This window comes from Bubalus bubalis, chromosome 21 (genome assembly GCF_019923935.1).
Source record: "Bubalus bubalis isolate 160015118507 breed Murrah chromosome 21, NDDB_SH_1, whole genome shotgun sequence".
NCBI lineage: Eukaryota > Metazoa > Chordata > Mammalia > Artiodactyla > Bovidae > Bubalus > Bubalus bubalis.
Window position 1 is genome coordinate 51,120,690 of NC_059177.1, and position 27,035 is coordinate 51,147,724.

The 27,035-nt window shown below is 60.5% G+C and overlaps 1 protein-coding gene across 1 annotated transcript; it reads left to right on the forward strand.

Moving 5' to 3' along the window:
• The first annotated feature begins 977 nt into the window (after positions 1 to 977).
• CELSR3 (cadherin EGF LAG seven-pass G-type receptor 3) lies at positions 978 to 26,790 on the forward strand. The gene is made up of 35 exons (XM_044934224.2): positions 978 to 4,995; positions 6,846 to 7,496; positions 8,099 to 8,324; positions 8,555 to 8,670; positions 8,990 to 9,078; positions 9,187 to 9,344; positions 9,890 to 10,053; positions 10,312 to 10,437; positions 10,530 to 10,699; positions 11,338 to 11,523; positions 12,060 to 12,176; positions 12,669 to 12,840; positions 13,008 to 13,149; positions 13,248 to 13,368; positions 13,661 to 13,844; positions 14,134 to 14,235; positions 15,843 to 15,937; positions 16,158 to 16,367; positions 16,597 to 16,792; positions 17,040 to 17,195; positions 17,517 to 17,691; positions 18,255 to 18,422; positions 18,648 to 18,774; positions 18,863 to 19,069; positions 19,267 to 19,441; positions 19,661 to 19,773; positions 20,731 to 20,810; positions 21,323 to 21,446; positions 21,852 to 21,968; positions 22,074 to 22,222; positions 22,470 to 22,585; positions 22,878 to 23,036; positions 23,558 to 23,758; positions 24,573 to 25,461; positions 26,655 to 26,790. Exons 1-35 carry the CDS (start codon positions 1,254 to 1,256, stop codon positions 26,680 to 26,682), a joined length of 9,951 nt encoding a protein of 3,316 aa, XP_044790159.2. The 5' UTR covers positions 978 to 1,253; the 3' UTR covers positions 26,683 to 26,790.
• Positions 26,791 to 27,035: the final 245 nt, after the last annotated feature.

Genomic DNA, 27,035 nt, shown 5'->3' on the forward strand with positions numbered 1-27,035 from the left:
TAGAACACCTCCTGGATTGTCTCTCCCGGCTATTCTGGAACCAGTGGAGCCTCCTCCCCCCAGACAATGAGTCTGCCGTGGGGGTGGAGCCACCCATTGTCCCAATAGAAACAGTGACTTTCTGATTGGAACGCTCGGTGTTCACGCCCCACGCCCCCGCTCGTCTTCGGTGACGTTTATTCCCCGGCGTCTGCCCATTGGATCTTACTTGAGTCTTACTTGAGCCTAGAGTAGAACAGCGCGGGCAAAACTGAGCTTTTCCATTAGTTCCTTCAAGGGGTTAAGGGACGCAGTCGTAGAGCGCAAGGGAGGGGATCTGAGGAATCCGAGCCTCAGTCCTGCGGCAACGCAGGGTTCATGTGGTGTTCCAGAACACTGGAGACCCCCTACCTAAGAGAGGGGTGTAATTTCCAGTGGAAGAGCAGCCGGCCGAAAAACCAGGGAAGTTTAGCCTCTGTTCCGGCTTCGGGCGGGTCACCTCTGGTCCCTGCTCGGTTGGGGCGCTCCAAACAAGCAGATGGTCGCGACATGTTTCATGAGTTAAAACTCACTGATCGAACGGTTAAGGCTGTTTGGGCAGCTGGCACCCCAAGTCACTTCCGACCTCATGATGGTATCTCCACCCAAGAGTTGAGAGAAAACTCTGCACATCGTAGGCACCAAAATTTCAGACCAAAATCCGGGACAGGGTTCGGAACTAGTGGTCAGGAAGGCGGGGCATAAGAGATCCGCAAGCAGAAGGCCGAAGACAGAGCTGAGACAGCGCCCTAGAGGGAGGGAGGCGGGTGAGGGCGGTAGCCACGAAGAGGAGGGTGGGACCAGGGGCGGTGAATCTCCCTGCCCGGTTCAGCACCGTGGGCAGCACTTGCGTTCTGCCCTCAATAAAGATGGCGGTCATGACGTCTAAGTCGGCAGCTGCCATGCGCGGTGGCCTGTACCATAGGATTTTGAGCTCCGGGGCGGGGATGGAATGAACCATCGCAGCGGCCGGGAGCCATGTTGGAGCGGCGGGAGGCGGCAGCAGCGTCAGGGATGCTGTGGTGGGGGCGGCAAAAGCCGGGGCCGCTCGCCAAAGGGCCTCTGGCCGCGAAGTAAATGGTGCCCAGAGGGTGGCGGCGGCGTGGAGCGACAGGCCTAGAGGCAGGGGACTGGGGTGGCGGCAGGGGTCCGGGTGGGGGTCCGAGCAACGAGGCGGGCCCAAGGCCTGGACCGGGGTGGAGGACAGTGGAGGCAGTGTGGGGAAGTGGGGGGTGATGGCGAGGCGGCAGCCGTGGTGGGATCTCAGGGGGCCGACGACCCCGCTACTCCTGCTCCTTTCCCTCCTCTCTTTGTTCCCTCTTAGCCGGGAGGAGCTGGGGGACGGTGGGGGCCACGGCTGGGATCCGGGGGTAGCTGCTGCTACGGGACCAGGGGCGCGGATCGGCAACGGAGCCTTAGCTCTTTGTCCCGAGCCTCCCGGGGTCCGAGAGGATGGAGAGCCTGGCCTGGGAGTCAGGGAACCTGTCTTCGTGGGGCTCCGAGGGGGAAGGCAAAGCGCCCAAAGCGGTCGAGGGCCCCCGGAGCAGCCGGGGCTGGGAGCGGAATATGGGGTCAAGACATTTGGCAGCCGCGGGCGGGAGACCGGACAAGGACCAGGGTCTCTGTTATGCTGGCGCCCAGAGGTCTCCTCTTGCAGGCGGATAGGGCCTTTGCGAAGAGATAGTCTGTCACCAGAGGGTTTGTCCCCAGGGGTCCCAGGCCCGGAGAACAACCCTCCCTTCCCTTCGGACCTTCTGATTCGGCCCCGTGGTTCTCAGCCGGTGTCCTCTCGGAGGAATACTGGGAGAGGCTCCTCCCCAAAAGTGGGAACCACGCGCTGCTGCGGGGAACTGTGGGGACCAGGGCGCAGGGGTCAAAGCGAGAGAACAGCGATATCCCGAGCGAGGAGGACAGGCCCCCGGTCGGACCGCCCTCCCAGGGCCGTGGGATCTGGCCCCGGACTGGATTCAGCACCTCGCACAGCGAGGACAGCTCCCGAGTCTGGTTCAGCACCGCGCGAGTCTCGGACAGCTCCCGAGCCTACGCCCGAGCGCATGCGCTCCCGAGGTCTCTTCCGCCGCCGCTTCCTCCCGCAGCGCCCCGGGCCGCGCCCCCCTGGGGCCCCGGCCCGGCCTGGAGCCTGGAGAATACCCTTAGAGGGCCGGGCCCGCCCCCGTCGCGCCGCGAACCGCCACCCACAGTTTCCGCAGTACAACTACCAGGCACTAGTGCCGGAGAATGAGGCGGCGGGTACCGCGGTGCTACGCGTAGTGGCGCAGGACCCGGACACCGGAGAGGCTGGGCGCCTAGTCTACTCGCTGGCTGCGCTCATGAACAGCCGCTCTCTAGAGCTGTTCAGCATCGATCCGCAGAGCGGCCTTATCCGCACAGAGGCTGCTCTGGACCGCGAGAGCATGGATCGCCACTACCTGCGCGTGACGGCGCAGGATCATGGCTCACCGCGCCTCTCTGCCACCACCATGGTGGCCGTTACAGTGGCCGACCGCAATGACCACGCGCCTGTATTTGAGCAGGCGCAATACCGGGAGACGCTTCGCGAGAACGTGGAAGAGGGCTACCCCATCCTGCAGCTGCGTGCCACAGATGGTGACGCGCCCCCCAACGCCAACCTGCGTTACCGCTTTGTGGGGCCGCCAGCTGCGCGCGCCGCCGCCGCTGATGCCTTCGAAATTGATCCGCGCTCGGGCCTCATCAGCACCAGCGGTCGTGTGGACCGCGAGCACATGGAAAGTTACGAGCTGGTGGTGGAGGCCAGCGACCAGGGCCAAGAGCCCGGGCCGCGCTCTGCCACCGTGCGTGTGCACATAACCGTGCTGGACGAGAATGACAACGCGCCTCAGTTTAGCGAGAAACGCTACGTGGCACAGGTGCGCGAGGATGTGCGCCCCCATACGGTGGTGCTACGCGTCACAGCCACGGACCGGGATAAGGATGCCAATGGACTAGTGCACTACAACATCATCAGTGGTAACAGCCGCGGCCACTTTGCCATTGACAGCCTCACAGGCGAGATCCAGGTGGTGGCCCCTCTGGATTTTGAAGCAGAGCGAGAGTATGCCTTGCGCATCCGGGCTCAGGATGCAGGCCGCCCCCCGCTGTCCAACAACACTGGCCTGGCCAGCATCCAGGTGGTGGACATCAATGACCATACTCCTATCTTTGTCAGCACACCCTTCCAGGTCTCTGTCCTGGAAAATGCACCCCTGGGCCACTCAGTCATCCACATTCAGGCAGTGGATGCAGACCATGGAGAGAATTCCAGACTGGAGTATTCCCTAACTGGTGTGGCACCCGATACACCCTTTGTGATAAACAGTGCCACTGGCTGGGTCTCTGTGAGTGGTCCATTGGACCGTGAGTCTGTGGAACATTACTTCTTTGGTGTGGAGGCCCGAGACCATGGCTCGCCCCCACTCTCAGCCTCAGCCAGCGTTACAGTGACTGTGCTGGATGTTAATGACAATCGGCCTGAGTTCACCATGAAAGAGTACCACCTCCGACTGAATGAAGATGCGACTGTGGGCACCAGTGTGGTCAGTGTGACTGCTGTAGACCGTGATGCCAACAGTGCCATCAGCTACCAGATCACAGGAGGTAACACTCGGAATCGCTTTGCTATCAGCACCCAGGGGGGTGTAGGTCTGGTGACGCTGGCCCTGCCCCTGGACTACAAGCAGGAACGCTACTTCAAGCTGGTGCTAACTGCATCTGACCGTGCCCTTCATGATCACTGCTATGTGCACATCAACATCACAGATGCCAACACTCACCGGCCTGTGTTTCAAAGTGCCCACTACTCAGTGAGTGTGAATGAGGATCGGCCAGTGGGTAGCACCGTGGTGGTCATCAGTGCCTCTGACGATGATGTGGGTGAGAACGCTCGCATCACTTATCTCCTGGAAGACAACCTGCCCCAGTTCCGCATTGACGCGGACTCAGGGGCCATTACCCTGCAGGCCCCCCTGGACTATGAAGACCAGGTTACTTACACACTGGCTATTACAGCTCGGGACAATGGCATCCCACAGAAGGCAGACACTACTTATGTGGAGGTGATGGTCAATGATGTGAATGATAACGCTCCGCAGTTTGTGGCCTCCCACTACACAGGGCTGGTCTCTGAGGATGCTCCGCCTTTCACCAGCGTCCTGCAGATCTCAGCCACTGACCGGGATGCTCATGCCAATGGCCGGGTCCAGTACACTTTCCAGAACGGGGAAGATGGGGATGGAGATTTTACCATTGAACCCACCTCTGGCATTGTCCGCACCGTGAGGCGGCTGGATCGGGAGGCAGTGCCGGTGTATGAACTGACTGCCTACGCAGTGGACCGAGGTGTGCCCCCACTCCGGACTCCAGTTAGCATCCAGGTGACAGTGCAGGATGTCAATGACAATGCACCGGTCTTCCCAGCTGAGGAGTTTGAGGTGCAAGTGAAGGAAAACAGCATTGTGGGCTCGGTGGTGGCCCAGATCACTGCAGTGGATCCGGATGAAGGCCCCAATGCTCATATAATGTACCAGATCGTGGAAGGGAACATCCCTGAGCTGTTCCAAATGGACATCTTCTCGGGAGAGTTGACAGCGCTCATTGACCTGGACTACGAAGCTCGCCAGGAATACATAATTGTTGTGCAGGCCACATCAGCCCCTCTAGTCAGTCGGGCCACTGTACACGTCCGCTTGGTTGACCAGAATGACAACAGCCCTGTGCTCAACAACTTCCAGATCCTCTTCAACAACTACGTATCCAACCGCTCGGACACCTTCCCCTCAGGCATCATTGGACGCATCCCAGCTTATGATCCAGATGTCTCTGACCATCTCTTCTACTCCTTTGAGCGGGGTAATGAGCTGCAGCTGCTGGTGGTAAACCAGACCAGCGGGGAGCTCCGACTCAGCCGCAAACTAGACAACAACCGCCCACTGGTGGCCTCCATGTTGGTGACTGTCACAGGTGAGGGGCGGGGGTTAAGCAAGTGAGCCAGTGACCTTAGCCTGTCAGGTCCTCAGGGTCCCCCACAAGGCACTTCAAAGAGGGGTTTCCAGACTTTCCAAGAATCCCTTAAGTGCTGGGTTCCTGCACCCCACAGGATCTGCCATAGACCTCCCAGGTTAGGGTCATATAGTCTCTGCTTAGGGTCTTGGACAGTCTCCACTGAACCCCAAAGATTCTAGGGCATTATGAGCAGACCTCATAAAGACTCTTAAACTACTTTATTTAAATAATTATTCTATTTTTTTATTTCTTTCTGGCTGTGCTGGCTTTCTTTCAGTTGTGGCAAGAAGGGTCTACTCACTAGTTTCAGCATGCGGGCTTCCCATTGCAATCGTTTCTCTTGTTGCAGAGCGTGGGCTCTGGAGCACTTGGACTTCAGTAGTTGAAGCACAGGGGGTCAGTAGTTGTGGTTCCGGGCTCTAGAGCACAGCTCAGTAAGTTGTGGCACACGCACTTAGTTGCTCTGTGGCACGTGGGCTCTTCCTGGATCGGGGATCAAATCCCATTTGTCTCCTGCATAGGCAGGAGGATTGTTTACCACTGAGCCACCAGGGAAGCCTAAGAACCGTCTGCTTGTTAATCTAGGGATTGCTCTCCTCCTTCTGAAAGGCTGGAGTAATGCTCTGGATGTCCCAGGAAAAGCCAGCATCATACCCCTGTTCAGATGAAGGGTTACTTTGGGTCCATTCTGATTCTCAGCCTGTGGAGAAGAGGGAGGCCAATCATTTAGTGGTCAGGAACAGCATCTTCCTTTGGCAGCTTCAGACAGAGAGCAGACCCATATTAGCCTGGCTGCTATCGATGGGGCTGACTGAGCCCCTGCCCATTGGGAGAAAGTCTGGAGATCCACTTGTCTCTTCTGCAGCCGTGGATCAAGGCTTTTACAAACTGTTCCCTCAAAGGAGAGCGCGGGTGGGAAAAGCTCTTGCAGGCCTAAATACTGGAGGCTGCAGGGGTTGGGACAGGCTTTACCAGTGCTTATTCTCCAATTCTGAGGCATAGGACTCCTGGCACTGCCAAAGAAGGCACGTCTTCATTCATCCCTCAATTCCCTGGACAACAAACCCTGTCGGCCACCCAATGTGTGGAGACGAGGCATATATGCACCTCATCCTCATTTCTGAGGGTGGCCACTGAAATTGCAGGACCCAGGTCTGGGGTGATGGGCAGCTTGCTGATCCAAGGATGCTGCGGAGGAGGTCAGGGTCCAAGATTCTCTTGGAGAGAAGGAATTTGCTGACCCAGGGTTCTGGGAGATGCGGTTGAGTGGTCACAGGCCTAGGGACCCTTCTAGTGAGCTGGGAAGACAGTTGGATAACCAGAGATAGGGAATAGGTGATCCCTCACCTGGAGGATATTCTCAGAGGGGATGTTTTGCTAGTTCTGCAGTGCTGGGGAATGGGAGGAAAGAAAGTCAGTCATCAGTGGCCTTTGCTCCCTTTCTATCCTGATTGGCCTGCTGACCATAAACCTGGGGAAGGGTGGGCTACTGATCACTTAGGGACCATCTTGTGTGCTTTTAGAGGAATGACCTGCTGACCCATGGGCACTACTGGCCGGCAGAGAGTGGGTGGGTTGATCCCTGGCTCAGGCCATTCCCCATGCCGGAGGGAGGAGACAGGAAACAGTACCTTGCTGACACCTTGGTGCAGAGAGTTGGTGATCATAAGCTGAGACCCCCTTGTGTCCTGGTAGGGTCAGCCCACTAACACAGAGGTGCTGGGGGACTGGGCTAGTAACCCTCCTCTGTCCCTGGGAGGGGCAGGCGCTGACCCCAGACTGACCTCTTTTCCCACTTCCACCGGCAGATGGGCTGCACAGTGTGACGGCCCAGTGCGTGCTTCGCGTGGTCATCATAACTGAGGAGCTGCTGGCCAACAGCCTCACCGTGCGCCTGGAGAATATGTGGCAGGAACGCTTCCTGTCGCCACTACTGGGCCACTTCCTGGAAGGTGTGGCTGCGGTACTTGCCACCCCCGCCGAGGACGTCTTCATCTTCAACATCCAGAACGACACGGACGTGGGGGGCACCGTGCTCAACGTGAGCTTCTCGGCGCTGGCGCCCCGCGGGGCTGGAGCCGGCTCTGCGGGCCCCTGGTTCAGCTCCGAAGAGCTGCAGGAGCAGCTGTACGTGCGCCGCGCCGCCCTGGCCGCCCGCTCGCTGCTGGACGTGCTGCCCTTCGACGACAACGTGTGCCTGCGCGAGCCCTGTGAGAACTACATGAAGTGCGTGTCGGTGCTGCGCTTTGACTCCTCTGCGCCCTTCCTGGCCTCCGCCTCTACGCTCTTTAGACCCATCCAGCCCATCGCAGGCCTGCGCTGCCGCTGCCCGCCCGGTTTCACGGGAGACTTCTGCGAGACGGAGCTCGACCTCTGCTACTCCAACCCCTGCCGCAATGGCGGCGCCTGCTCGCGGCGTGAGGGCGGCTACACCTGTGTTTGCCGGCCGCGCTTCACGGGTGAGCGGGGCGCGGGGCTGGGGGAACATCAGGCAGAGTGGGGGGCGGAAGTCAGTGCAAGTGAGCATTGGGCATCACTCTTGAGCCACCCGGGGTCAAGTTGGGCGCGGTTATTCCAGAAGCGGTAGAACCCGGCAGAGAGGGAGCCTAAGGCCGCGAAGAAATAAAGGTCTTGGCTGGGCCAACCCCCTGGTGGCTCAGATGGTAAACAATCTGCCTGCAGTGCAGGAGACCTGGGTGGGGAAGATCCCCTGGAGAAGGGAATGGCTACGCACTCCAGTATTCTTGCCTGGGAAATTCCATGGACAGAGGAGCCTGTCAGGCTACAGTCCATGGGGTCGCAGAGTCAGACACCACTGAGCAAGCATCTAACAGTTTAACTGGGCGGAGGAAGAGGAGGGGGCGTGACCCTGGGGAGGGGCGTGGCCGGAAGGGGAGAGAGGGTAGGGTCTGGTATAATAGGGGCATGCTCACAGCGAGCGGGACTTTTGCGTCTTCTTGGCTCTCACCTGGAGATCCTGGCCTTCGGAGGGGCGGGGCCCGCTGGCGCCGGGGGCGGGGCGTGGTCTGACCCCGCCTCTGCCGCCAACTTGACCCCCTAGGCGAAGACTGCGAGCTGGACACGGAGGCCGGACGCTGCGTCCCGGGCGTCTGCCGCAACGGGGGCACCTGCGCCAACGGGCCGGACGGCGGCTTCCGCTGCCAGTGCCCGGCGGGCGGTGCCTTCGAGGGTCCGCGCTGCGAAGTAGCGGCGCGCTCCTTCCCGCCCAGCTCTTTCGTCATGTTCCGCGGCCTGCGACAGCGCTTCCACCTCACGCTGTCCCTCTCGTAGGTGCTCGCCCGCATCTGCGCGCCCGCACGGGGTCCCCACCACCTCCAAGACCCGGGTTCCTGACTGCCCCCATCCTGGCGTCCCATGGGACACCGCCCCCTCCCCGCCCTCCCTCATCACTTCCTCCCTCACCTAGCCTGGGTGGGCTCCCTCAGACCTTCTTGTCACAGGGATGGTGGGTGTGAGGAGGGGGTCTTACTTGTGACGGGCCCCTCCCCGACCCCAGGTTCGCCACGGTGCAGCCCAGTGGGCTGCTCTTCTACAACGGACGCCTGAACGAGAAGCACGACTTCCTGGCCCTGGAGCTCGTGGCTGGGCAAGTGAGGCTCACATATTCCACCGGTGGGTGCCCCTGCCCCGTGGGTCAGTGTAGGGGCTAGAGGGTGCATGTGTGGGGAAGTTGGCTGGGGGGGGTGTGAACCCCCCCAGGCCCTCCTGAACATGTAGCTCCACCCATGCCCAACAGACCACTTTCTCCATGAAGGCTGTGCTTCTCCCACGTGTCCAGAGGCACTCTGGTCTGGCCAGTGTGGCCACCAGCAGGGGGACGTTATCTGATGCATCCAGGGTCACCCTGGGAGTAGCTGTGCTTGCATGACTGGGTAGGGGGAGGGGAGGCCTCGCAGCTCCAGACCAGCCTCCATACACATCTGCCCTGCAGGTGAGTCCAACACAGTGGTCAGCCCCATGGTTCCAGGGGGCCTCAGTGATGGGCAGTGGCACACAGTGCATCTGAGATACTACAACAAGGTGGGCACCGCCCTTGGCCTGGGAGCGTGGGGAAGGAGCTGGGATACCAGGTTCTGGGATACCAGGTGACCCCTGGGGGTCCTGTTGAGTGACGTGCCAGGTCTCTAGCCCCGGACAGATGCCCTGGGGGGTGCTCAGGGCCCCTCCAAGGACAAGGTGGCTGTGCTGAGCGTGGATGACTGCGATGTGGCTGTGGCTCTGCAGTTTGGGGCTGAGATTGGCAACTACTCTTGCGCGGCTGCTGGCACGCAAACAAGCTCCAAGAAGTGAGCTCCCCAGCCCCTGAGCCCCAAGCCCCCTGCCTGCCAGAGCCCACCCCACCTTTCCAATACTGCCTCCGAACTCCCCATCCTTGCCCAAACCACCAGATTTTCCTTTCCCCACTTGAATGCTGAAACTCCACCTCACCTTAGCCCCCATCTCTGTGTTCTACCCCAGACTCCCTGCTTGTACACATTCCACCAGGCACCCACTCTCCCAAATTCTCTACTCTCTTGGTCTCGCTAATGCCCCACAGGTCTACCTGACCCCTATCACCCCCCTAGCCACCCTTCTGGCTCCCTTTTTCATCCTCATCTTCAACCCCAGCCCCTTCCACCTTTCCCCAGACCATCTGCCCATCAGAAACTCTCCTTTGCACCCCCACAACTGAAGTCAGGCCCTAGTCCTTCCTCAGCCTGATCTTACCCTCCCCATTCAATCACCTTACCCTCTGAGTCCTACCCCCTCCATTTCCTATCCCCTCCCCCAACCCAGGAGCAAGCCTACCCTGGCCCCAGTCCCATGAATGACCTGGACCCCTGACCCCCAGGTCCCTGGACCTGACAGGCCCTCTGCTCCTGGGGGGTGTCCCCAACCTTCCCGAGAACTTCCCCGTGTCCCACAAGGACTTCGTTGGCTGCATGCGGGACCTGCATATCGATGGCCGCCGAGTGGACATGGCATCCTTTGTCGCAAACAATGGCACCGTGGCAGGTAGGCCACGTCCCCATCATAGGGAAAAGGTGGAGGGCTTTATGGATGGACTCAAACTCTGACCTCCTCCTTGTCTCCTCTTCTGGCAAGCATTCTGCTGCAGTCTGGCCTTTAGGACCTGAGTCCTACCAATTCCACCCCCTGCAAGAACATGGGGCTGAGGTCTTGGGCACTTTCAGCCCCCCAGGCCCTGTATTTTGTCCAGCGCTCGTGCCCTCTCTCGTGTTCTCATGGCCTCCACGTACTTTTCTCTCTCAGGCTGCCAGGCCAAGCTGCACTTTTGTGACTCGGGCCCCTGCAAGAACAACGGCATCTGCTCAGAACGCTGGGGTGGCTTCAGCTGCGACTGCCCGGTGGGCTTCGGAGGCAAAGACTGTCGGCTCAGTGAGTGGGCAGCCTGGGGCAGGAAGGGCCTGTGGAGTTTAGCTTCTGTTCTCAACGTGAGGCCTGTGACTCTGCTTCTTTTACCCCACCAGCTATGGCCCATCCCCACCATTTTCGTGGCAATGGCACACTGAGCTGGGACTTTGGAAATGACGTGGCCGTGTCTGTGCCGTGGTACCTGGGGCTGGCGTTTCGGACGCGGGTGAAGCAGGGGGTCCTGATGCAAGTCCAGGCTGGGCCACATAGCACGCTCCTCTGTCAGGTGTGTCTGTCCTCCTGAGCCCTTCCCTAGACCCCCAGCTCTCAATCTTTGAGGCCACCAGCACCATTCCTGTGGTTTCAGGCCTGGTCCCTGGTGGCTCAGATGATAAAACATCTGCCTGCAATGCAGGAGACCTGCATTTGATCCCTGGGTTGGGAAGATCCCCTGGAGAAGGCAATTGCAACCCACTCTAGTATTCTTGCCTGGAGAACCCCATGGAGAGAGGAGCCTGACAGGCTACAGTCCATGGGGTCGCAAACAGGACATGACTGAGAGACTAAGCGTGCATGCGTGTGTGCACACACACACACACACATACACAGCATACTTCTCTACTAGGAGCACTGATCATACTTGACCCTGCTCTCGACCTTGGCCCTTGACCCTCTTCCTTATCATATCCTCTGCAGGTGCAGCATCCCAGCCTAGCTCTCCCCTGCCACCTGCACTAATCCATGACCCCTGCCCCTTAACTTGACTCTCAGAAGCATAGAGTGCCCTGGCATAGGGCCCTCCATGCCAAATATAGCCTGTCCCTCTTGTACTGACCTCTGCTCTTCGTGACCCCACCTCCTGACACTCCTGGCCCCTGCCCAGTGTGGGGCTCTGACCCCAGGGCTGTGCCTCTCTGCCCGCAGCTGGATCGGGGATTGCTGTCTGTAACAGTGACCAGGGCCTCAGGCCAGGCTGCCCACCTCCTCCTGGACCAGGTGATAGTCAGTGACGGCCGGTGGCACGATCTGCGGCTGGAGCTGCAGGAGGAGCCAGGTGGCCGGCGGGGCCACCATGTCCTCATGGTCTCATTGGACTTCAGCCTCTTCCAGGTCTGACTTCTAACCCTGGGGTGGTCCATTCTCAGCCTTCCGACCAGACCCACCTCATCAGAACCCCACTCAGTCCAACTCCTCTTCTTCCGTCCACTGCACATAGTCTGATGTTGTGTCCCGAGTCCCCCTCCTCATGTCCTTGCTCTAAGCCCACCCTGCTCCGCCCTCCTCATGTCAGGGAGGCTATGCAGATTTCTGGCCTGGTCTTGGGGTACCTCTGTGGCTAGCACTTTGCCAAACTTCTTCTGGTCTCCTGATCGTCCCAGCTCAAAATCATGGAATTTCAGGGTCTATTCGGAGTCCAGGAGAGAGGGCCCAATCCAGAGCCCAGCTCCAGACTAAACCTTCCTGTCATTTATCCCCTGTGCTCCAGCAGGTCCTCTGTACTCGGGAGCATCTCATGCCCAGACCAGCCCTCTGGTCCAGAGGTCCAGAGCATGGTGCAAGGCTAGGATAAGGCCAAGGCTGACACTGGGGTAGGGCAGGGGTTCATCGGTCCCCCCTTCACCATGCTGACTGTCCCCTTCCCCCAGGACACTTTGGCAGTGGGGAGTGAGCTGCAGGGCCTGAAGGTAAAGCGACTCCATGTGGGAGGCTTGCCCCATGGCGCTGAAGAGGAGGCTCCTCAGGGTCTGGTTGGCTGTATCCAGGTGAGGGTCAGCGTGCAAATATGAGGTGGGGCATTAGGGTGAATGGTCAGAGATCAGGGGTGCCTTGAGAGCCGAGATGCTGCATTCACCTGGAGGTTGGTATAGGGGTAGTGGTGACCAGAGCCATCAGAGACAGGTCAGGCCCTTCTGTGCTGTTGGAGGTGAGTCCAGCTTAGATGATCAAGGGCCATTAGAGGCCTATGTCAGGGAGAGCATAATTAGGGTTCTCATGGGGGCACAAAATGGGAATATTGGATCAGGGTTTAGGGTACCCCCTCCAGTATTCTTTCGTGGAGAATTCCATGGACAGAGGGGCCTTGCCGGGCTACGGTGCATGGCGTCACAAAGAGTCGGACAAAACTGAGCGACTAAGCACACCGGGGTTTGTACGGAGATTGCATGTCAGGGGTCACGAGACCACGTGGGTAGCTCTGCTGGACTCGGGGCTGAGGTGCTCTGACATGGGTCTCACCTTGCCGCCTATGCCCGCAGGGAGTATGGTTTGGCTCCACGCCTTCGGGGTCCCCAGCCCTGCTTCCCCCAAGCCACCGGGTGAACGTGGAACCTGGCTGTGTCGTGACCAACGCCTGTGCCTCTGGACCCTGCCCTCCCCATGCTGACTGCCGAGACCTCTGGCAAACCTTTTCCTGTACCTGCTGGCCAGGTGGGGCCTGGGTGGGGTGTACCTGCTGGCTGGGTGGGGGCAGGGTGATCTGGGGCTCATGGTGAAGACTGGGGGACCTGGAGAGGAGGCAGGCGCCGAGAAGGACAGGTGCCTTCTTCCTCCCATGCCTGTGGCCAGTGTCCTCAGCTCCCTGACCCAACCCACAGGTTACTATGGCCCAGGCTGTGTGGACGCCTGCCTCTTGAACCCCTGTCAGAACCAGGGGTCATGCCGGCATCTCCCAGGGGCCCCCCATGGCTATACCTGCGACTGTGTAGGTGGCTATTTCGGGCACCACTGTGAACACAGGTAAGGGGCTGGGGGCTGAGGTGATGGAAAGAGTTGGAGAGGGTTGGGAAGGGTGGCTGAGCTATGGCGGAGGCATCTCACCTGGCTCTCCACCCCAGGATGGACCAGCAGTGCCCACGGGGCTGGTGGGGGAGCCCGATGTGCGGCCCTTGCAACTGCGACGTTCACAAGGGCTTTGACCCCAACTGCAACAAGACAGACGGGCAGTGTCACTGCAAGGTGCGCCTGGCCCCTGACCTTTCACCTGTGCTGTAGCCATTCTGTGAGGCTTGCTGACCTCTGACGCATCCCCTGACCCCTTACCCCTACCCTGTGACCTAACTGCCACCTCTTGTCCTTGACATCTGACCACTCCCTTACATTTCCCTTGAGGCCCGTCTTCCTTCTGGCCTGTGAGCACTGTTCTCCCAACCCTTTGCCCTTGATTCCACCCACTCCCCAAGCCCTGACCTGAAATCCTCACCTTAAGCCCTGACCCCTGACCTCCGGCCCCTGACCCTGTCTCAAACAGGAGTTCCACTACCGACCGCGGGGCAGCGACTCATGCCTGCCATGCGACTGCTACCCAGTGGGCTCCACCTCACGTTCCTGCGCCCCCCACAGTGGGCAGTGCCCCTGTCGCCCAGGAGCCCTCGGCCGCCAGTGCAACAGCTGTGACAGCCCTTTTGCAGAGGTGACGGCCAGCGGCTGCCGGGGTGAGCAGGCCCCCCGGGCAGCAGGCTGGCCCTGGCATGTTGCCGCCAAGTCCCATGGCGTGCTTGGCTCTCTGGGTAGGGGCTCTGGATGGCTTCTTGTGCTGCCCAGGGGCTCCCACATTGGCCCCAAGTATTTTGATGGCCTGTCACAGAATCTGATGGGCCAGCTCCCCTGAGGCCAGCAGCAGAGTGGTAGGCAGTGGGCCTGGGGTAGGTGAGGGGTCAGTGGATGTGGCCATCCCTGGCCCCAAGCCCTGGCTGCCCACCTCACTGTCTTCTTCCTCCCTAGTGCTCTATGACGCCTGCCCCAAGTCCCTGAGATCTGGTGTGTGGTGGCCGCAGACCAAGTTTGGCATCTTAGCCTCAGTGCCCTGTCCTCGGGGGGCCCTAGGTGAGTACGTGGGGGACAGGCACATTGCTGAGGGTGGCGATCGGCCTGTCCTCTGACCGCTAGAGCCACCTCTTTTCCTGAGGTGGTTGGCCTTGTTCCTGCCAAGAGGTGGGAGCTGGGTGGGGGGCGACATTGGTTCCTCATTACCTCTTTGTGGCTCTGGCTCCCTCCCCCTGACCCTCACTGAGCCTCCGTCTGTTTCTCTTGGCTTCTGGGCAGGATTGCGGGGTGCAGGTAAGGGGTACGTGTTTGCTCAGGTGCGCTGCCCCCTCCCACTGCCAGAGCTTTTGCAGACCCCTCCTGCTGCCTGAAGTCCCTGCAGACCCCTCCCCACTGCCTGAGGTCTCTAAAAGCTCCTCCCAATTGCTTGAAGTCCCTGGAGGCCCTTCCCCACATACACATTTCCTAAGGTCCTTGTAGACTCCTGCTCAGTTCCTCAGCTTCCTGCAGGCCTCTTTCTACTGCCCAAGGTCTTGAAAGACCTCTGCCCTCCATTGGAGGACCCCACAGACTCCTCTCCGTTGCCTGAGGTCCTCACAGAACCCTCTCTGCTGCTTGAGGTCCCCGCCATGGCTGGACCAAAGCTGTCTGCGTGTGCATGCTCTTGTGTGTGTTTTCCTGTGCCTGTGCACGTGTCTATGTCTGTCTTTTGGGAAGGGGTCTCTGTGTTTAAGTCAGTGTTCCTCTTGCTGGTGGCGACAAGCTCTCTTAAGGACCAGGTCAATTTCATTCAACTTTCATTCCAGTCTCACAGATTAGGGAGAGATGGCAGCAAAGTCTTTGGGGCAGTTGAATTTTGTGTGGGAATTTTGATCCCCACCCTATTTTGGTCACAAAATTCTACTGGAAAACCTGGATGTCTGTGTGTGTGTGTGAAAGAGAGAGAGAGAGGGAGCATTGTGTGTCTGTGTGTTTGTCCTGGGTCACACAGCATCTACTTGTGTGTAGGTGAGAGCATTGGCTTGTGTGTTTGGGTGCGCATGCACCCACCCACACACACACACACACACACACACACAGGGTTTCCCTGATAGCTCAGCTGGTAAAGAATCCGCCTGCAATGCAAGAGACCTGGTTTGATTTCTGGGTCGGCAAGATCCCCCGGAGAAAGGATAAGCTACCCACTCCAGTATTCTTGGGTTTCCCTGGTGGTTCAGTTGGTAAAGAATCCACCTGCAGTGTGGGAGACCTGGGTTCGATCCCTGGGTGGGGGAGATCTTCTGGAGGAGGGCATGGCAGCCAACTCTAGTGTTCTGGCCTGGAAAAATCCCCAAGGACAGAGGAGCCCGGTGGCCTGCAGTCCATGGGGTCGCAAAGAGTCAGACACGATTGAGCGACTAGCACACACACACACAGTCCCGCCCTTGTGTTCTCCTTTATGTCATGGCTGTTTGAAATGGTCCCCAGACCTCTAGGAACTGACTGATAAGCGCCTGGGGCCCATCTTTGCTGGGGCTTGGGTCTTCTCCATCCCAGGGTGCAGCCATGGATGCCTACTCCCTGGTCCCTGCATCAGGGCTTCCCCTGGGGTAGAGGAGGGTGCTGCGGTTGCCTCCTCAGTGAAGGGGTCCAGGCCCCAGGACTGATTGAGAGTCACCTGCCTTCAGGTGCGGCCGTGCGGCTGTGCGACGAGGACCAGGGTTGGCTGGAGCCTGACCTCTTCAACTGTACCTCCCCGGCCTTCCGAGAACTCAATCTGCTGGTGAGACTGCCTGCACCTTGCCCTGCACACGAGACTGGCCCCAGCAGTGGCCCTGGCCCGTCTCCCCAGGCCCGTGATGGGCCCTACACATCATGCCCCAGCCCTTGACATCCTGGGCTTTTCTGTGTAGCCCTTTAATCTGGCCAAACCCTTCTTCCCATGAGGCTTTTGAGAAAGGCCCAAGAGACCACAGAGTGACCACTTCTTCTTTATCCGGCAGCTGGATGGCCTGGAGCTGAATAAGACGGTCCTGGACACGGTGGAGGCCAAGAAGCTGGCTCAGAGGCTGCGGGAGGTGACCGGCCACACCGACCACTACTTCAGCCAGGACGTCCGAGTCACTGCCCGCCTGCTGGCCCACCTGCTGGCCTTTGAGAGCCGCCAGCAGGGCTTCGGGCTAACAGCCACACAGGACGCCCACTTCAATGAGGTGGGGCCGCGCCCGGGGCTCCCGATCCCCTGGCCCCGGACCCCCGCCCCCCTGCTCAGGCCCCTCCTGATCCCCGGGAAGTGAAGCTCACGGGCTCTTTCTCCCGCCTTGTCCACTCCAGACCTACTCCCTGCCTACTGGGGCCCCCCTAAGCACCTGGCCAGACCCCTCAGGCACCCCCTCATGTGTCCTTACCTGGCTGGGCCCGCTTTTACCTCCCTCCTCCCAGAATCTGCTGTGGGCCGGCTCTGCACTGCTCGCTCCGGAGACCGGGGACTTGTGGGCTGCGCTGGGGCAGCGGGCCCCCGGAGGCTCCCCGGGCAGCGCCGGGCTGGTGCAGCGCCTGGAAGAGTATGCAGCCACGCTTGCGAGGAACATGGAACTCACGTACCTGAACCCCGTGGGGCTGGTGACACCCAACATCAGTATGTGGAGGGTGGGCTGGGGCAGGGGCCTGTGAACTCAGACCAGGAGGTCCGAGGGGCGGGGGCTCTGAGTGGAACATTAGTGGCTCGAGACTGTGCTTGGCAGGGACGCAGGCTCTGCGCTGGTAGCCAGGAGGCCATATGGGTGCTGGGACTTGGGTCCAGAGTCGGGGGAGGCGGGAGGGGGAGATCCCTCAGCACAGGGTGGAGATCCTTGCTGGGTCTCACCCCTCTTCCTCCGGGGCAGTGCTCAGCATCGACCGCATGGAGCACCCCAGTCCCACCCGGGGGACCCGTCGCTACCCTCGTTACCACAGCAACCTTTTCCGGGGCCAGGATGCCTGGGACCCTCACACGCATGTGCTGCTGTCTTCCCAGGCCCCACGGCCGTCCCCCGCTGAAGGTGAGAGGTCACCCCTGGGCCGGGTCCCGTTTCCCTGCCCCACCCCTGCCCAAAGCGGAACCTCGCATGGCCCTCCCATCACTTCTCCCCTTGCCCAGACCCTCCCCCTCACTGCAAATGACCTCTCACAGGCCTGGATACTCGGGATTCAGCCCCAGGGGCCTGTGAGTTCTTCACTGGCACCTGCTCCCTGCACTCCCTGGTTCTGGACCCTCAGGGAAGAGATTCCCATGCTTGATGCTGGCTCCGGGTCAGAGCTGGGTCTGTGGGTGCTTGGGGGTCAGAGGTCACTGACAGCGGCTCCTCCCCCTCCTCCGGCAGTTCTGTACCCCAGTGGCAGCAGCATGGAAAATGCCACCACCTCGAGCATGGCCCCCCCACCAGCCCCTCCAGAGCCCGAGCCCGAGCCTGGGATCTCCATTGTCATCCTCCTGGTTTACCGCACCCTTGGGGGGCTGCTCCCTGCCCAGTTCCAGGCCGAGCGCCGGGGTGCCAGGTATGAGTAGAGTTACCCCCAGGCCTCTCAACCCTGGGCTGCCTGCTCGCTCTGACCCAGCTTAGACCCCCCCACACTTATGGTGGACAGACAAGCAGGTTCACCATCATCCAGAGACGCGCCTGGCCACACTCCTGCTCTGCGAGTCTCGTCCGTGCCGGGCTCCGCCATGTCAGTGTGTTTGGGGGACTAGATAGACACAGAGCCACAGCTGGGCCAGTCACATAAAGGATACAGGAGCCAGCCAGACAGGCAGACTGGCCAATGGAGATGGGCTGACCGAAAGGGGCCAGCTGGGGGCATGCAGGGAGACACAAAGTCTACAGCTGCTTAGGCTGCAGGCTCCAATGTGGGCAATGGATCCAAAGCCCCTCAGCTGTAATTCTGCAGAACCAGGCCATGGACTCCTGGTGTTGAGGCCACTCAGTAGAGGTTGAAGGGGTTCTCAGAAACAACACCCAGCCCAGGGTGCCCCAAGCTCTGGGCAAGGGAAGACAGGGAGGTGGGCAGTCAGAGCTTGGGAAGGCCGGCGGCATCCAAGCTCAGGTGGGGTGTCTCCTCAGGGTTCCCCAGAACCCAGTTATGAACTCCCCGGTGGTCAGTGTGGCTGTGTTCCACGGACGCAACTTCCTACGAGGTGTCCTGGAGTCCCCAATCAGCCTGGAGTTCCGCCTGCTACAGACAGCGAATCGCAGCAAGGCCATCTGTGTGCAGTGGGACCCGCCTGGCCCGTGAGGACCTCCACTCTGGAAACCCTTGGTCCCCCTGGTAGCCCCTGGGAGGCCCAGCCTGCCCCTGGGGCCCCCACCCATGCCCCTGTGCACCCAGACCCATGAGGAATGCAGCTCCCGAACTCCAGGCGCCCGCGGCCCCTCCCAGTGCCTCTCATAAACCCCTGCCTGGCGACGGGGCTCTCCCCCGAGGGGATGGTCGGTCTGACTGCGCTGTGGCCACAGGGCGGACCAGCATGGCTTGTGGACCGCACGGGACTGTGAGCTGGTGCACAGGAACGGGTCCCACGCACGGTGTCGCTGCAGCCGGACGGGCACCTTCGGGGTCCTCATGGATGCCTCCCCCCGTGAGGTGGGGCTGGGTTCAGGGAGCTGAGGGAGTGGGAGGCTCAAAGGGCAGGGGTGCCTGACAGTCCCTGCGACCCTCCCTGTTTCCGCAGCGGCTGGAGGGTGACCTGGAGCTTCTGGCGGTGTTCACCCACGTGGTCATGGCGGTGTCTGTGGCTGCGCTGCTGCTGACCGCGGCTGTCCTGCTGAGCCTGCGCAGCCTCAAGTCCAACATGCGGGGGATCCATGCCAACGTGGCTGCTGCCCTGGGGGTGGCTGAGCTCCTGTTCCTGCTGGGGATCCACAGGACCCAAAACCAGGTGCAGGGGCTGGGTCGGGGGACCCGTGTGCTGCTGACCTCATATGGCCCAGGAAGGTGGAGGGGGCCAGAGTGCATGGTCAGAGGTCAGGGGTGCTCAGTCACTTTGGGGCAGGATGCTGGGGTAGGGTGCGGTGGTTGGGGATTCAGAGGCGGAGTGAGGCGGAGAGGTCCTGATGTCCCCCCCACCCCCACCAGCTGCTGTGCACCGCGGTCGCCATCCTCCTGCACTACTTCTTCCTGGGCACCTTTGCGTGGCTCCTCGTGCAGGGGCTGCACCTCTACCGCATGCAGGTGGAGCCCCGCAATGTGGACCGCGGCGCCATGCGCTTCTACCACGCCCTGGGCTGGGGCGTGCCTGCTGTGCTGCTGGGTGAGGGCCTTGCTCCCTGGCCTGTACAGGCTTGTGACCCCTGACCTCCATCCATCACGTGGGCTGACCCCTGCCCCTGATCGTGACCCCAGCCTCAGCCCCCTGTGCCACTTGTTCAGGGAGGAGCCTGCCCTGCCCCCACCCCAGCTTCTCCCCAGGTACGTGAGAGATGGCAGCTCTGGAACACACCCCCTCTATCCTGTACCTTCTCCTCTGCAGGCCTGGCCGTTGGCCTGGATCCCGAGGGCTACGGGAACCCTGACTTCTGCTGGATCTCCATCCACGACCCCCTCATCTGGAGCTTCGCTGGCCCTGTCATCCTTGTGCTCATGGTGAGTACCCTCTACTCAGTCCCGCCTTGTGCTCCCCTCAGTGGGATGGAATGGGAGGTGGCCCTGCAGCCGGTGTGGTGGTATCAGCCGAGGGGTGCCAGGTGGCAGTCTGCAGGCTTCCTGGGCTCAGCCTCCTCTTCTGTTCCTGCCCAGCTGGCATGGAGATGGGAGATGTGGGGTCACAGGCTCGGCTGCTCTCCCTACCTGTCTATCTCTCCATCTCTATTTTTCCATCCCTCTCTGCTTCCCTTTGATGGACTTCCCTTGTTGGACTTTGCCAACAAAGGTCTGTCTAGTCAAGGCTATGGTTTTTCCAGTAGTCATGTATGGATGTGAGAGTTGGACTATAAAGAAAGCTGAGCGCGGAAGAATGGATGCTTTTGAACTGTGGTGTTGGAGAAGACTCTTGAGAATCCCTTGGACTGCAAGGAGGTCCAACCAGTCCATCCTAAAGGAGATCAGTCCTGGGTGTTCATTGGAAGGACTGATGCTGAAGCTGAAACTCCAATACTTTGGCCACCTGATGGGAAGAGCTGACTCATTTGAAAAGACCCTGATGCTAGGAACGATTGAAGGTGGGAGGAGAAGGGGATGACAGAGGATGAGATGGCTGGATGGCATCACTGTCTCAATGGACATGAGTTTGAGTAAACTCCAGGAGTTGATGATGGACAAGGGGGCCTGGCATGCTTCAGTCCATGGGGTTGCAAAGAGTTAGACATGACTGAGCGACTGAACTGAACTGTTTCCCTATCTCTGACTTTTTCCATGATTCTAAGCTCTCTGTTTCTCCTTGGTTATTATGTGTGTGTCTGTATATCTGTGTATATTTCTCACGGGTTCTGCCTCTCTGTCTGTGAGTCTCAGTGTCTTCTGTCCCTGTCTCTCTGTCTGTCTCTCACTCTCTCTGTCTCTCTCTGCCCTGCTCCTGATCCACATGTCTGGCTGTGGGTCCAGATGAATGGGACCATGTTTCTCCTCGCGGCCCGCACATCCTGCTCCACTGGGCAGAGGGAGGCCAAGAAGACCTCTGTGCTGTGAGTTAGCTTGCTGGGGGAGTGGGGAATTTTCAGAATGGCAGCCCTCTCCTGGGTGGGGTTGGGGGGCTTCCTGGAGCACCCCTGGTTCAGGCTGGGCTCCAGATTCTGGGTAGGGGATGAAGTCACCCTTCATCCCCTAGCCAGCAGTCCCTCTCTGGTACCCTTGCCTTACTTCGGCCCCACACGTCTGTCTCCACCCTGCTGTCTCTCCAGTCTCCCGATGCCTGGATGGCTCACTTTGCCCTTTGCCTTGCGTTTCCATGTGCCTTCCATGCTTTCTCTCATGCCCCGCCTCCCAATTCCAGTCGGCTTTCCCCATGTCCCCTCGTGGCTCCCTGAGTACTCTCCTGGTTCCGCCTGTGACCTCCAGACTCCCCTAGTGCCCTCCTGAGACCCCCACGTTTCCGTGTGAGTTCCTTTCCCTCCACGTCCCTGTGTGTCCTCCCATGTCCCCCACGTGAGCCCTGCGTGACCCTCGCGTGTCTTGTCCTTTCACGTTCCCTTGGCAGGACCCTTCGCAGCTCCTTTCTGCTCCTTCTACTGATCAGTGCCTCCTGGCTCTTTGGCCTTCTCGCAGTCAACCACAGCATCCTGGCCTTCCACTACCTCCACGCTGGACTCTGTGGGCTCCAGGTAACCCTGACACCGCCCCCCTGACTCTGGACCCAATGGGGCTTCGGCAGGGTGGGGCCCGGGGCCTTAACCCCAGGCCTGGAGCTGATGCCCACCCGATGATTGACAGCTGACTGCTGCTGAGCCTGGACTGCCCTTCATCAGTGCTGAGGCTCCTGGCTGCTTGCTGGTCCACATGACCTTCACTGACTCCAGTCACTCATGACTTCTCACTACTTCTGTTACCTTTCCCTCACTCCCTTACCACCCCCCGGGGGCTCCGCACAGCCTCACTCTCATCTGCAATGACTGATCCCACTTGTTGACCCTCAGTGACTTCCACTGGCCCTAGCTGACCCCCTCACAGCCCTGCTCTGACCTCTCATGGCCCTCACTGTCCCCTCTCTGATCCTCGCTGACCCGCAGGGCCTGGTGGTATTGCTGCTCTTCTGTGTCCTGAACGCAGACACCCGGGCTGCCTGGACACCAGCCTGTCTGGGCAGGAAGGCAGCGCCCGAGGAGGCCAGGCCGGCGCCTGGGACGGTGAGGGGCCCTCTGGGCAGAGGAGTCGGGGTAGGGTCCCCGGGAGGCCAGCGTTGGAGGCTTCCCCAGGGCTGGCTCACGCGCCTGTCCCCTCCACCACCCCAGGGGCCTGGCGCCTACAACAACACGGCCCTCTTCGAGGAGAGCGGCCTCATCCGCATCACTCTTGGTGCCTCCACTGTCTCCTCGGTGAGCAGTGCCCGGTCCGGCCGGACCCAGGACCAAGACAGCCAGCGGGGACGCAGCTACCTCAGGTGAGGGCAGGGCCGCCTCGTGAGGGGGCATACGGCCCAGGGCTGGCATTACCAGGTCCTTGGGCTGGCTCCACCCGTCTTGGCCATCTGTGCCTCTGCTCTGCTGCCTCTGCCCCAGTGTCTTCTGCCACACACCCAGGGGCACCTTCAGAGCCATACCGTGTGCGGCTGGCTGGGTACTCACAGGTGCCCTGCTTCCAAAACACCCCGTCACATCCCTCTTTGATGGGGGCTCCTGCGTTTCTAGGGACAACGTCCTGGTTCGACATGGCTCGGCTGCTGACCACACTGACCATGGCCTCCAGGCTCACGCTGGCCCCACTGACCTGGACGTGGCCATGTTCCATCGAGATGCTGGTGGAGGTGGGGGCCCGGGCCAGGGAGGAGGGACTCAGAGGGTCTCTCCCCCATTCCCCTTTCTTCTGCCCCCAGGTGGGAGCAGCAGCTGACAGGGCTGGGGCAAGCTCCCCCAAGGTCGCAGCTCCAGGAAGCACCTACCCAGACAGCCCCAATTCTCCTGGCCATGACCCAGCCCTCCTGTTCCTGCCCCCTACTCCAAGCTTGCCCCGAGTTCCCAGAGCCTCCCTCAAGACCCCCCACGGGCCTCACCTCCCCGGCCACTGCCGTGTGTTCCTCCTGACCTTCCCCCCTCCAGGCGCAGACTCCGACTCTGACAGTGACCTGTCCTTGGAGGAGGAGAGAAGTCTGTCCATCCCATCCTCAGAAAGTGAGGACAATGGCCGGACGCGGGGCCGTTTCCAGCGTCCACTCCGCCGGGCAGCCCAGAGCGAGAGGCTCCTTACCCACCCCAAAGGTAATAGGACCCCTCTGACCCCATGGGTGACCAAGAGATACCCCATATTCCACTTGGGTGTGAACCCAGGAGCCCCGCTAGCCCCTGAAGATTCCTGGGACTGACTTTGGGGTCATCGTGGGGTGCCCCCACACCTCTCCCCATCCAGCCTCTCACCAGAGCTCTGCTGGCTAGAAACCCAGAAGGGGCCCAGGCAACAGACGAGCAAGGTCAGGGACATCACAGGGTAATGTGTCATCCCTCCTCTTCCCTGAGAGTTGGGGTTCAGCCTGGTCTTCCTGACCCCTCAGTCATCAGGTTCCCGCACCGCCAGTCTCTGTCTGTCTCAAGTCAAGAGTAGGGGGAGCTTATCAATCCCTGGATGGTTCCATGGATCTCCGAGAGACACCCTCCTATTCCTACTGCTGCTGCATCAGCGAAGCCCAGATCTCAGGCATCATTAGGGTTAGGGGGCTACGGAGTCCGGATTGCGGGGTTGCCAGACCCTGCGGTGACTCTTGTAATCGACCCTGGCTCTGCAGACGTGGACGGCAATGACCTCCTGTCCTACTGGCCAGCCCTGGGGGAGTGCGAGGCTGCTCCCTGTGCTCTGCAGACCTGGGGCTCTGAAAGGCGCCTGGGGCTGGACACCAGCAAGGACGCAGCCAACAACAACCAGCCTGACCTGGCCCTGACCAGTGGCGATGAAACCTCCTTGGGTGGGGCCCAGCGCCAGAGAAAAGGTATGGAGCCCTCGGGGTTTCCCTGGGGGTCTAGTGGTTAAGGCTTCACCTTCCAATGCAGGGAGTGTGCCGGTTCGATCCCTGGTTGGGGGAGCTAAGATCCTACATGCCCCGGCCAAAACCAAAACAGAACAAAAGACTGACTTTAGCCTGTGCTCCAGGGACCCTGGGAAGTGGCCAAGTCCTGAGCCAGAGGATTTCATCCTCTTAATCCAAACAGCCTCACAGGGACCCTGAGGACTTATCTCCCTTGTGTGGGGGGTTCTGCTCCTCTATGCTGCTTCACGGTCCCACAGGACAGCCCCATTCTGGCCTGAGACTTGCTTGCCCCACAGAGACCCCAGGGGCCACTCTTGCCTTACCTCAAGGGATTCCTTCTTGTCCCCCTGGAAGGTTTCTTCCCCCTGGTCGTGCTTTCCAGGGGTCCCAAGGGGTTGTCCCTGTCTCAGCTCAAGGGGTCTCTGCCTCTACTCCTGCGTCACCTCCGGGACTGCTCCTGCCCCAACCCTGGGATCCCTGTCCCTTTGACCCTGACCTGGGGGCTGCTCCTCCTCTGATCTTGGGGGATGGTTTGCCCCTACCCCCACAGCAAGGGGACCACCCCTCTCCTGAGACCGTGGATTACTGCCACCTCACTCTTACCCCTGTCCTGCAACCTCTCTGCGATTCCCAGGAGCGGCCTCTGTACCCTTTCCCCAAATGGTTTCTGCCCCCAAGTCTGTGACCCAGGGATCCCAGACGCTGCTGCGTCCCTAGCCCCAGGGGAGTTCCTGGCCCTCAGACACACACTGTCCCCCGCATGTTCCTCCCGCAGGCATCTTGAAGAACCGGTTGCAGTACCCGCTGGTGCCACAGACCCGAGGCGCCCCCGAATTGTCCTGGTGCCGTGCTGCCACCTTGGGCCATCGTGCAGTGCCGGCTGCCTCCTACGGTCGCATCTGTGCTGGCGGGGGCACCGGCAGCCTGTCGCAGCCCGCCAGCCGCTACTCTTCCCGAGAACAGCTGGATTTGCTCCTGCGGCGGCAGCTGAGCCGCGAGCGGCTGGAGGAGGCCCCCGCCCCGGTCCTGCGTCCCCTGAGCCGGCCGGGTTCCCAGGAATGCCTGGACGCCGTGCCAGGCCGCCCGGAGCCCAGGGATCGGGGAAGCACCCTACCACGGCGGCAGCCACCCAGGGACCACCCTGGTGCCACAGCGGGCCGCTTCGGGTCACGGGATGCGCTGGACCGAGGGGCACCCTGCGAGTGGCTGCGCACGTTGCCCCCGCCCCGTGGTGCCCGGGACCTTGACCCACAGCCCCCGCCTCTGCCCCTGTCTCCCCAGCGGCAACTCTCAAGGGACCCCCTCTTGCCATCCCGGCCCTTGGACTCTCTGTCCAAGCGATCGAACTCAGGGGAGCAGCTGGACCATGCGCCTAGCCGGCACCCCTCACGAGAAGGCCTTGGGCCACCCCCACAGCTGCTCAGAGTCCGGGAAGCGCCCGCCAGTGGCCCTAGCCACGGACCCTCCACAGAGCAGCTAGACATCCTCTCCTCCATCCTTGCCTCCTTCACCTCCTCGGCTCTTTCCTCCTCCGTGCAGTCCTCAGGCACACCCTCGGGCCCTCACACCACCCCCACCCCTTCTGCCACTGCCTCTGCACTCGGACCCTCCACACCACGCTCCGCCACCTCCCATAGCATCTCGGAGCTGTCGCCCGACTCAGAGTAAGTGGCATTCAGCCACCTGCTCACACCCCTGTCAGTTTAGGGCAATCTCCCATGCACCCTGCCCTATATTCCGCCACCAGATGGGGTGAGGTTTGGCAGAGAGCGTGGGCTGCCCTGGGCTCGGCACGGGCAGAGGGCAGAAGTCTGGCAGTGAGTGGGGTGATAAGCAGGAACTGGGTGGCTATGTGACCTGGGCCTGCACCTCCTGGATGCAGGAGGCGAGTCAGGTACCTTCCAAAGGGCTTGAGGTCCTGGAGGGGGAGGGCAGGAGATAGCCTGGAACGTGGAAGGGGAAGGGAGGAGTCTCTGCTTGGGAACTTTGCTTAGGGTGGAGTGTGGATAAGGAGAAGTCAGACGTAGGTGCAGGCTTCGAACTTCAGTTTGAGAGTAAATCATTCATTCTCTTGCTCACTCAGTCAATGTGCAGCTCCTCCTACCTGGAGGCACTGTGGGGTGGGCCACACAGGAATTGAGCTGGGACCTGGTGCATCTCGGGCATTTGTGGGGTAGAGGATTAAACTGGGTACAGGAGTCAGAGAGGTAGTGGGGAGGAGCCAGAAAGGACCAGGCCTCGGAAGCCGAAAGTGGAGCTGAGTTTTAAGGAGGAGGAACAATTAGGCCAGGTTCTGTGGAGGTCCGTAGGGTGACAAAAGCCTTCGGAGGGAAGGAGACCCTGGGACTGGGGAAGGAGACCATCAGAATCTGAGCAGAGATTGGGGGGAAGACAGGAAGGAGAGGGTGCAGGAGGAGATCTGAGGTGCCCAAGGCTCTGGAAGGGGGTGGGGTGAGGATGAGGGAGCTGGGAGCACCCCCTGGGCCCTCCTGCAGCCTAGCCTTGGGGTCTGACTGTTGGACAGGGCTGGGAGGACTGAGCAGGGGTTCAGGCTCTGGACTCACACTTGACCTCTCTGAACCTGTTTCATCATCTGCAAAATAGGCCTGCGGTAGCAAACTTGTTGAGGTGTGGAGATTAGGGAGATTTTTTTGGGGTCAGGTGTTTAACAGAACCTGTACATAGTAGGTGCTCACTCAGTGCTTAGAGAAAAGACATAGGTGGCAGCCAAAGGGCCTGGCTGGGGAGTCTGAGAGGCGAAGCTGATGGGGGAGGCGGCCCGGGTCAGGAATGGTGGGGTGTCCAGGGGGACCTGACTCTCAGCAACCGCCTTCCATCTCCACATTCAACTCTGCAGAGTTCCCAGAAGTGAGGGTCACTCCTGAGGAGCGGCTGAGCAGAAGAGGACCAGCGGGGGGCAATGGAGGATCTGGGCTAACAAAAGTGACTCTGGACTCGGGACTCGGCCTCCCACAGCCCCGCCCCCAGCTCTCCCTGTTGCTGCAGCGCTGACTGTCCATGCTCATCTGTGAGCGTGTGCAAGTGTGTAACAGGCGCGGGGAGTGAGGGAGCTGGGGAAGGACTTTTATACATTTTGTACCTTTGTAACCAGAGAGATATGCTTATGTTATTTTTCAGCTTTTCTGTCTCCCAGGGTTCTGAGGCTGGGCTGGGAGGGGGAGGGGGACAGAGGGGAAAGAGGTACAGAGTTTGGGCCCATTTGGGTCCCTGGCAAATT

Bases quoted from the DNA above. Each gene is read 5' to 3' on its own strand.
- CELSR3 (XM_044934224.2), top strand. From the start codon at position 1,254: ATGGCGAGGCGGCAGCCGTGGTGGGATCTCAGGGGGCCGACGACCCCG. The intron at 13,845-14,133 runs GTGAGCAGGCCC...CTTCCTCCCTAG, and splicing joins GACGGCCAGCGGCTGCCGGG to TGCTCTATGACGCCTGCCCC. The intron at 14,236-15,842 runs GTGAGTACGTGG...ACCTGCCTTCAG, and splicing joins CTGTCCTCGGGGGGCCCTAG to GTGCGGCCGTGCGGCTGTGC.